This window comes from Pelophylax lessonae (assembly GCF_965119305.1).
Source record: "Pelophylax lessonae genome assembly, chromosome: 11".
Lineage (NCBI taxonomy): Eukaryota > Metazoa > Chordata > Amphibia > Anura > Ranidae > Pelophylax > Pelophylax lessonae.
The window spans coordinates 165335036-165345959 of NC_138778.1; the positions used below are offsets into that span (position 1 = coordinate 165335036).

The 10924-nt window shown below is 49.9% G+C and overlaps 2 protein-coding genes across 2 annotated transcripts; both read right to left on the reverse strand.

Annotated features, from left to right (window-relative positions):
* Window positions 1-726: 726 nt before the first annotated feature.
* LOC309567471 (uncharacterized protein) lies at window positions 727-9104 on the reverse strand (the record flags this gene model as incomplete). The annotated part of the gene is made up of 3 exons (XM_082272860.1): window positions 727-816; window positions 6291-6805; window positions 8987-9104. The coding sequence occupies 3 exons, from the start codon at window positions 9102-9104 to the stop codon at window positions 727-729; spliced, it is 723 nt and encodes a 240-aa protein (XP_082128986.1).
* Window positions 9105-9257: 153 nt separating this feature from the next.
* Window positions 9258-10055, reverse strand: LOC309567472 (uncharacterized protein; the record flags this gene model as incomplete). The annotated part of the gene is made up of 1 exon (XM_082272861.1): window positions 9258-10055. One exon carries the CDS (start codon window positions 10053-10055, stop codon window positions 9258-9260), a length of 798 nt encoding a protein of 265 aa, XP_082128987.1.
* Window positions 10056-10924: the final 869 nt, after the last annotated feature.

Sequence of the window (10924 nt, forward strand, 5' to 3'; positions counted from 1 at the left end):
GTCAGGCCTGTGCTGTGATGTGCTACATGGGTTTGATCAGCTATGTGGTTGTTTTAACTGTTTGTCATTTAAGTCCCACTCTGTGGGGATGTTTTAACTCATTTTAATACATTTACAATTCTTTATTTAACACTGCTCCTATTGATTACAGGATTTTTAGCATCCCTCAAAGTCCCACCTCTTCCCCTTCTGGCCTATTTGGCAACTTTTGTCAGTATTTGGAGGTCATTTATGTCATTATAACAGTATACTTAAAAGAAAAATAAAAAAAAAAAATGTTCTGAAGCAAAGATAGGCACAAAAACCAGTCCCCAGCTGTGTGTGTGGTTTGTTGTGATGCCATTTATTATGAATGACCTTTCATTATGAACGGCCATTCATTAAGAATGCCACCTCAAAGCAGTAAACTAAACAGTAGAGCTCAACAGAGCACCACTACACATATACCATGTTCTGTGGTGTGCCGCATTGTTAAAAAAAGGCTGTATATGTTTTTTCATCTGTTGCGGTATGCTAGCAACCCATTGATAGTGAATTGATTGCTTAACGCAAAGCATGCAACAAAATGCATTATGTGCATTGGGCCTGATAGTACAACAAAAACAAGTCTTACATAGTATTCCTAACAGGCAACACAATCAATGCTGCTGTCAACGAATAAAATGTAGCACCCTCCTAGTTAGGTTGCTAGGGTGTAGGCAAATGTTGTTTTTTTTTTTTGCTTCTCTATAGCCAGTGGAGCAGTTGTTGATTGTTTTTGGCTGTTTTGGGTCTCACAGACTGCAGGTTTGTTTGCTCTCCCTTGTCTTCAAGCCTCTGGAAGACAGGGGAGAGCAATCAAACCTGGAAAAAGAGGGACCCTGCTGTTCTAAGTATCAGACTATTTATATGCCTCCCCCACCACCTTCTGGGTACGCCTCCCAGGGATTGGCTGGAGCACAATCAATATTCAGACTGGGGTTTGCCTTGCTCAACCCCCTATGTTGAGGGTTGCGCAAGATAAACCCCAGTCTGAATATTTAGCTGTGGCAGAGCTTTGAGACTTATCTCTTAGGATTCCTTTTGGCATTAGTCAAGGAAACCCTCACCTAAGGACTTGGTCTGGAGAGTTCAGTGCCCAGTAGAAGCTGGAAGGAGTCTGGCGGTCCTGTGGAATTGCGAGCATTAACCTCTCCCTCACTAAAAAGTGTCTGGTGGACACAGGAAGGAGGCACCTGATGATTCTGTGACATTGTGAGTACTGACCTGCACTCAGGGCTCTCATGACTGTGTGCCGTATCCCTTGGATGGAGGTCATTTTCTGTGTGGGATAGGTTCTAAAAATGGACCCAGTTCTGCCATTTGTACTTGCACCTACATGGAAACTTCTGAGGCAGACTTAGAAAAAGGGAAGTGTCCTCCTGCAAATATTCAGGGGATGTGGAGTATCCCATATCATCCTACACCCCATCCAAGTTCTTCTGCAATATAAATCATAAAAAGATCATAGACTGGTTACTAAAATTACCAAAAGAAAAAAAATGGACAGTCCAAAAAATTATAAAATAACAAAACCAATTGCTGCAAAACAGAGATTTTACCCGCAATACTTTTTCTGTTGCTAGATGTCCTCAGTCTGATGGCCAGAATCATACAATCCACTTTCTCTGAGCCTGGGTTATCCTGAATCCTTTCCAGCCAGTGACTGGACAGTGAAAGGAGAAGCAGCACAGCTTCCTATCTTGTTCCTGCTCCTGGCCCCTCCCTCCTGTCAAGTTTGAATATTGGTTCTCAATGTGAGTCATAAATTTGACCAGTAGTCACATTTAACATAGGAGCTGGGAGTTGTAGCAAGAGATGTCGGTAAGTAGAATATGTGGTTGGTGATATAGTGGATCACATAGGTTCTTCAGCGTCAGATAAAATAGTCGTTTACCAAGTATGTGTAGAAGACGTTCTTATAGTGAGTTTTGAGGCAGGTCGAGCAGAACAAAAGGAGGGGTAAAGAGTGAGTGATAATGTGATGGGAGAGTAGGCTAGGGAGGGTGTTTTAATTGCTTGGGATGGGTTTGTGGGGTTTATGTTTGCTTTGGATTGTCAGTGATGTTGATGGTGATGTTTCTGTGGTGAGTATATGTAATTTAAGAGGGTAGAAGGGTGTGGGAGAGAAGAAAGGAAAAGAGTGGAGGGGGTTTGGGGGGGGAGAGAAAAAAAAGGGGGAGGGGAAGGGGGTAGAAGTTTTTTTTTAATCTTAATGCAAAAAACCTTCAGACTTTACAACTCCTGTAAACTACTAAAAGAGTCCACTCCTCCTTTTGACTACTGAGCAGAACTAGAATAGGATAAAAGGTCGGTTATCCTGCTATAAATTAGTGTGCAAATCTAATATAATAAAAATGAACCCGCGCCTTTAAAAAGCAGCGAACTCGAAACACCTGGAATGTAAAAGCAATATATACAACAAGAGTCGCGCTAGATATTTTTAAAGTGTATTCTCTCATGTGTAGACTTCTCTAGTCATTAAAACATAAGAATGGACACAAAGAAACATCGACAATGATACGAGAGATGCAAAGTCCTCTATATGTTCAAGCGAACAATGTTAGTTCATAAAAGTGATGCTCTTTGAAGATATACACCCTGGTGTGTGTTAGGATGACACAAAACACTCCGTGAAACCCTCCACCACATGAAGCCTCTTACCAGAGGATGGAAGGAATTAAGCAGTGAGTAGTTTAGGACTACTACCACCTATATCCTGCAAGACAGCTCCAGTAGACTTCAAACGTACTCGCCCAAAGGGGAAGAGACCGCCAGGGATAGGTTCCAAATCAGCTAGAATGGGCTGGATCCTCTTTCACCAAAGTTTGCATAGGATACAAAACAAAAACAAGCCCATAGCATAATACCGCTAAAAACTCAGTTTATTAAAATACCAATAGAAATGCACTCACCCTGAGGTGAACATAATGAGCCAGAGCAAGATAGATGACACCAAGGCGCAGGGCAGGCAATTCCGATGTTCGAGCGTGACGAGAGACGTGGATACGGCACCTCCCGAAGTCCGGGTCCGGCGGTGTTGGCGCTTCAGCTGTGAAGCGCTGACATCACTTCCGGGGTGTGTTTACTATGCCAGAAGTTAGGCGCTCACATCAGTTTCTTACTTCCGGGTCCGGCGATCTGGCGGTGGTTTGCGCTTCAGTTATGACGCGCTATCGTCATTTCCGGGGCGTGCCATTACGCCGGATGTTTTACGATCACATCAGTTTCCGGCCTATTGCACTGTTTGCGTCTTAGCTATGGGGCGCCAGCGTCACTTCCTGGGCGGGTGGTCACGACAGGAAGTGTCAGCTGCATCTTATTGTTCCTTCTCCGATCTGTCGTATAAGTAAAGGCGTGACTGGACGCTGGCCACGCCCCCTTGATAACGTCTATGGACGAAAAGCTTCTGGAGGTGCCGTATCCACGTCTCTCGTCACGCCCGAACATCGGAAATTGCATGCCCTGCGCCTTGGTGTCATCTATCTTGCTCTGGCTCATTATGTTCACCTCAGGGTGAGTGCATTTCTATTGGTATTTTAATAAACTGAGTTTTAAGCGGTATTATGCTATGGGCTTGTTTTCATTTTGTATCCTATGCAAACTTTGGTGAAAGAGGATCCAGCCCATTCTAGCTGATTTGGAACCTATCCCTGGCGGTCTCTTCCCCTTTGGGCGAGTACGTTTGAAGTCTACTGGAGCTGTCTTGCAGGATATAGGTGGTAGTAGTCCTAAACTACTCACTGCTTAATTCCTTCCATCCTCTGGTAAGAGGCTTCATGTGGTGGAGGGTTTCACGGAGTGTTTTGTGTCATCCTAACACACACCAGGGTGTATATCTTCAAAGAGCATCACTTTTATGAACTAACATTGTTCGCTTGAACATATAGAGGACTTTGCATCTCTCGTATCATTGTTGATGTTTCTTTGTGTCCATTCTTATGTTTTAGGGACTAGAGAAGTCTACACATGAGAGAATACACTTTAAAAATATCTAGCACGACTCTTGTTGTATATAGTGTGCAAATCTGCAAGGCGAAAATCCAATTAAGAATCAAAACCCGCCAATTGTTCAAAAGTGCAATGTAAAATCCCAACTTGTGTAAAGCCTCGTACAGACGATCAGATTATCGAACGATCTTTCGTCCGTTTTTTTGTGGCATGCTAGTCTCATATGGAAAATGAAGAGGTTACTTTCATACGAAAATTCTCCTATTACAGAATTCAACTTCAGAAGTGATGTCATGTGTTGAATTGTTTTGTATGTTTTCTTTCATTTCTGAGCATGCCTAGCCTTGCTCTTATGATTTTTTTTGGACAAAAACTGTACTAATTAAATGAAATTCGGACATTGTTTTGATGTACGATAAAAATTTTATAGCCTGCACATCCAGTTTTTGTCATCCGAAAATTCGCAATCGGCTGTCAAAAGCACTATACTAACGATACAAAAATCGGCAGATCGTTCGTCCGATGAAATTCTACTTCTGATTTTCGTATCGGGTGTACGGGCCTTTATAGTACTCCAAAAATCGAAAAATGTGTCCCATTGGATTAATTTTTGAGAATTTGTTGTTAAACATCTGGATAACAGAGGCAGGTTTTTTCATTAGCATTTATGCACAGTTTTTTTTTTTTTTTTTTTAACTTGAGGGCGACAGGAGAATTTTTAGGATGAGTTAAGTTTAGCCTGAACTTTTAACTTTTACTTTAAACATCTGGATAAAAGGGGCACGTTCTTTCAATTAGAGCTTATGCACAATTGTTATTTTTTTTTTTTGTTATTTTTTTTTTTTACTTGTGGCATGCAAACTGCTAGGGAGTTCCAAGGAGCCCTTCAGGGCCTGTTTACACTGCCTGCACACTAAGGCCTCTTTCACACAGGCGGACCGTTCATGACCAATGTAGAATAGATGTCCCCAACCTCTTGGGCTGTTTATCGCCAAAGACTCCACCCCCATTCCATAAACCTTTCCCTTTACCTGAATAAATGAGACCACACCGTGCTTGGAGTTAATTGGCCACAGCAGCCCTTTTATTAACCCTTTTTACCTTAAAATTAACATAAGGAGAAAAACATTCCTTAAAACAGCAAACAAATCAGTCAGTAAGCCTGTTGGTCTTTGAGGCACCCCCCAAATAATTCCAAATAATTCCAAATCCTGCACTGCGGGACCTGTGCCCTGATAGGCCTCCAGCCGCGTCACCGGCTCGGAGACAACCCACTCCCCGCAGTGCCACCATTTTAAATTCCATTTAAACTGACATTAAATGGAATGCACCATAGGGACCCATACCAATGATGAGTCCCAACCATACTCTTATCCTAAACTGTTGACCTCCCCCGCCAGCAAAGACCAACAAAACGCCAAGCTGCCATGACAAGCATAAATACCCCCCGAAAAGGACAGAAAGCACAAAAGACAGAAAGCAAAAACATAACACTTGTATAAACACAGGGAGGGTGGGTGGGAAGCTTCTTCTTCCTTCTTCCGTTGATCTTCACTGACCTCCAACTCTTAGGGGCCACCCCTCCTAACTGTACCTTAACCCCACCCAAACCTAGTCCACCAATCCCTGAATCCCCCCAAACCAAAACAACTTAGTTTAACTCATACCTGTCCTGTCTCCCCTCTTCACATGGTCATGTCTGCCCTGTGCTATTTATTTATTTTTTTTCACTTCGGGCCTTGCTTGACCAATGTAGAATAGATGTCCCCAACCTCTTGGGCTGTTTACCGCCAAAGACTCCACCCCCATTCCATAAACCTTTCCCTTTACCTGAATAAATGAGACCACACCGTGCTTGGAGTTAATTGGCCACAGCAGCCCTTTTATTAACCCTTTTTACCTTAAAATTAACATAAGGAGAAAAACATTCCTTAAAACAGCAAACAAATCAGTCGTTAAGCCTCTTGGTCTTTGAGGCACCCCCCAAATAATTCCAAATAATTCCAAATCCTGCACTGCGGGACCTGTGCCCTGATAGGCCTCCAGCCGCGTCACCGGCTCGGAGACAACCCACTCCCCGCAGTGCCACCATTTTAAATTCCATTTAAACTGACATTAAATGGAATGCACCATAGGGACCCATACCAACGATGAGTCCCAACCATACCCTTATCCTAAACTGTTGACCTCCCCCGCCAGCAAAGACCAACAAAACGCCACCAGCACCCAAGGGTGAAACCTTACCCTTGCGTGCCCCTCCAAACCCTCAAGGCTTGCTGGATCCCATCTTGCAATCCCAGGGCCCACAAATCCGTACCCACCGCATTGAGGTGAACCCCGTCACCCCGCAGATACCACCATGTGTCTACCTCCAACTCCGAGTGGCGGACCACCAACCCACCATTCCGACAAACAAACCGCCCCACTTCCTTGTTCAACTTGATCCGAGCCTTATTGAGTTGCACGACCGACCTGGCCATACGCCAGGACGTGCGGGCCACCATATCGGACCAAACTATAAGCAGCACCGGAAAAGCCGTGCGCAGCCGCAGGAAATCCAATTTGATATCCCTGATCAAGGCCTGCGCGGACCTGACCCCCAAATCGTTGCCCCCAGCATACAGCACCAAAACATCCGGCTGCCTGTCCAGCCGGGAGAAACGATGAACTTCTGGGATGACCCTGCCCCAAGTATGCCCGGGTACCCCCATCCACCTGACACAAGCCTCCTGACGAGAGAACCCTAGCTGTCTACCATTAGGACGCACATCAGCTCTCCGGGCCCCCCAGAAAACATACGAGTGTCCCAAAATCCAAACGAGGCAGGGGTTCAAACCTAGAAGAAAAGAGAACAAAAACACCACCAATAATCAGACAACCAGCCGGGCCCCCCACCCCCCAGCCATAAAAACCACCACCCGCATATCCACTACACCAACAGCTGTGGACGCACGTACAACAAGAACCTCCTGGACTCCCAGCGCCCAATGCGTTTAACCGCATCATCGATTAACCCCCAGCGCGCGGCCTCCGTGGCTGCCCCGATCCGAAAGGAATGAGACGCAAACTGACTGGCATCCAAACCCAAAGAGCGCACACATTTTCTGAACACCGAGATGAATTGAAAACCAGACAACGACGACCTGTCAGCGTGCATCAAAAATGAACCAGGCCGAGGAGGGCGAAGTGCCCTGTAAGCCTGAACCGAGCCCGCGAACAACCGTACCCGGACCCCTCTGCCACTCTGGTCCGTTTTCGATCTGCGAAGGAGGATAGTGACCCCCTCCCGACTGTAAGAGACATCCTGATCCAATAAGCCGTCCGGGAGGAGCTGACCAATTCCCCAATCCGGAAAGCCCCGAAAAAAGCCAGAGAAAAGGCCGTCGTGAACAACGACACCTCGTAACCCGAGGCGCAGTGCACCCTCAATTGTATGCATACGTCATGTAAAAGAGCGAAGGACACCGGGCGCCTGGAGTCCCTGCGCCGGTTCACGCTGGAGTAGCCCTTCAACGCCTGTCTTACCAAAAAGTCCTTCGTGAAATCCCGACAACCTAAAAATTTAAACAAGAAGGCCAAGCCGGACAACTTGCGCGACACAGCGGACGCCGACGAGCCCCTCCCAAAATGGTCGGGAATAAAAGAAAGCAACACCCACCTGACCTCCGGACCCAGAGGATCCACCGCCGCCACCCGCAACACCTCCAGCCACTCCAACCATACCTTGCAATATGCTGACCACGTGGACTCGCTCACCGACTTCCTGATCCATCCAGCGAGGACCCCAAGGCAATCCCCCACAGCCACTCTGGAAACGGGACCCCGCGTTGCTCCGCTGCTGGTGCCAACTCCCGGAATATGTCCCACTGAAACCGAGAATTTTGAACCCCCGGAATGTGCACAGCATACAGGAAAACATTGAACTGTAGACACCGCAAAACCAAAAACCGGAGGAGGCGCACCACCGGCTGTGAAGAAGCCGACGCGCGGTTGATGACCTGGACCACCCCGAGATTGTCGCAATGGAGACGAACCTTCAAATTCCTGAATTCAGCCCCCCAGATCTCCAGAGCCACCACCACTGGGAACAGCTCCAACAGAACCAAGTTGCTAACCAACCCCGCCACCTGCCACTCCCCCGGCCAAGGGGCGGCACTCCACGCACCTCGGTGAAAAGCCTCGTACCCAGCCGAACCAGCTGCATCAGTAAACAGTTCCAAATCAAAATTGCTAATCGGCCCGGCCAACCACAAGGATCTACCATTGTATGTGGCCAAAAAACTGTGCCACAGACGCAAGTCATCCCTGTGTTCCCTGTTGAGCCTGACAAAGTGAGTGGGCAATTTCACACCCGAAGTCGCCGCCGACAGCCGTCGGCAGAAAACCCGGCCCATGGGCATAATGCAGCAGGCAAAATTCAATTTCCCCAGCAAGGACTGCAAGCTGCGCAACTGAATTTTCCGCAAGCCCAGCACCCCTTCAATTTCCGCTCTCAATGCCCGCAACTTGTCCTCTGGCAAGCGACACTCCATGGCTTCCGAATCCACGACAATACCCAGGAAGCTGAGCACTGTGGTCGGGCCCTCCGTCTTGTCCGGTGCTAAAGGAATGCCAAAACTCCCTGCCACATGTTGCAAAGTGGCGAGAAGGATCGCACACCCATTGGAAGAGGGTGGGCCCACACAAAGAAAGTCGTCCAAATAGTGGATTACCGAATTCACCCCCGAAACATCCCTGACCGCCCACTCCACAAAGGAACTGAAGGTCTCAAACAACGCGCAGGATATGGAGCAGCCCATGGGAAGGCAGCGATCCACATAATAAGCCCCTTGCCACCAACAGCCCAGCAAGCGAAAACTATCCAGATGAACCGGGAGCAACCGGAACGCAGCCTCAATGTCAGATTTCGCCATCAAGGCCCCCCGCCCATAATGTCGCACCCAGGCCACCGCGGCGTAAAAGGAAATGTAGGACACCGCACAGGCCTCCGGATCAATTGCGTCATTCACCGACCCACCCTTCGGAAAGGAAAGGTGGTGAATGAGGCGGAACTTATTAGGTTCCTTTTTGGGAACTACCCCCAACGGTGAAACCACCAAGTCTCGTAACGGCACCTCGGAGTACGGGCCCGCCATGCGACCGAGAGCCACCTCTTTGTTCAATTTATCCGACACCACCAAAGGGTGGCGCAAAGCCGAACGCAAATTCCTCGCCAATGGCGGCACCAAGGCCAAGAACCCACCGCAAAACCCTCCCCCAAAAGTCGGGCAGCCGCCCTATCGGGGTACCTATTTAGAAAAGGCCGTAGCCTTTCCACCCTCACCGGCGTCGTCCCCTTTGTGCGCAGGCTCTCCGGAACGCCCCTTACCGGACTTAAAACACCGAGACAAGGAATGGGAACCTCCGCAACCGGAGCATTCGTGTTTGAAGCGACAGGTGCCTCCAAACTTACAGGAACCCTCATTGAATTGCCAGCAGAAACCCCTCTTCTTCGCGGCCGGCTGTCCAGGGGTCGCAGAACCTCCGGCCCCCCCTGGAAAAAACTGATTCGGAGCCCTCGCAGAGGACATGAGCCGCATCCACAGGCTGATGTCCTTGTGGTCCCACCGCAAGGACGGTCTAACCGCCTTCCGCTGCCGGAACTGTTCGTCGTACCGCAGCCAGGCCGACCCCCCATACACCCGATAGGCCTCCCCGATAGCGTCCAGGTAACAGAATAGGGCCGAGCAGTTTTCCGGCGCCTTTTCCCCAATGACGCCCGCCAGAATGGCAAACGCCTGCAACCAATTTGGGAACGTACGCGGGATAAGCCGATACCGTCGCGCCTCCTCGTCCTCCTTCTTGCGTTCCTCCGGTTTTACCCTGTCAAGGTTGAACTTCTCGAGGGGCAACAGCGTGAAAATTTCCACGTACTCACCCTTCCAAATCTTCTCACAGACCTCCTGCTTCAAATGTGCCCCCAACGGTCCCTCAAAACAAACATATACCTCACCTTTTGCCGAATCGTCCAGGCGAACCGCGTCCGCCTTCCCCTCCTTCGTTGTCCCGGTCTTGTCCCTCGCAGACACTGCAGTCACCGCCTCCATCGCAGGTGACCCGGTCAACTGGGGGGTCAACTGGGGTACCGCAGCCACCCCCGCACCAGACCCCGAGGAAGACGGCCCCGCCAGCCCAGGGACCCCCGCGGGCTCCGCGCCCGATCCCCCCGCCGGAGGAATTCAAGCCACCGCAGGTGGCGGGCGAACCCCGCCCCCCGGCGCCAGACGCCCTAATAGGTCCCGCAGACCCAAGAGAAAGCCCCCCAAGCCCCCATCAGCTCCCCCATCTGGACCTGCCACCCCCACCGGCCGAGGAGCCCCTCCAACTTGAGCAACCGCAGCACTCCCACCCCCCACATCAAACAATCCCCTCAAATCGGGCAAAGATAGGGAAGAAAATGTGACCTCACCTGACTGCCCAGGGGGGCGCCCCCAGCCGCCGTTCCAGCCTCCCTCACCGCCGACCGGACACCAACATCCTCTTCACCCTCCGATCCGGACACCTCACCTTCCGAACGATCTTCCCCGGACACTTCCTGCATCGGCCCTCCAGGTGGCGCACTCCCGGAAGCCGCAGAGCTGAGCGACAGGCGTCCCCGCGCCCTTACTCCAGCTCCGCCCGACGTAGACTTCCTCGACCCAGCCGAACTCTCGGTGATCTCGCCACGTGACTTGCCGCGCTGCGTCATCTCCCTGCGCCAGACCGAGGCCGACTCCGAGCCGCACCGATCCCTGCTGCCTCCGGCCGCAACTAAGTCACTCCCATGCCGAGGCTCCCCACCGACCGGAGCATCGCCAGTAAAGGAGCCCGCCAGTCCATTTGATCCACGACGTGAGGGACGGGGAGAGACCGAAGACCGCCTCCTCCCACCGCCCCCAGAGCTCCGTCCCTGCAGAGGATTCCTCCCAGAGGTGCG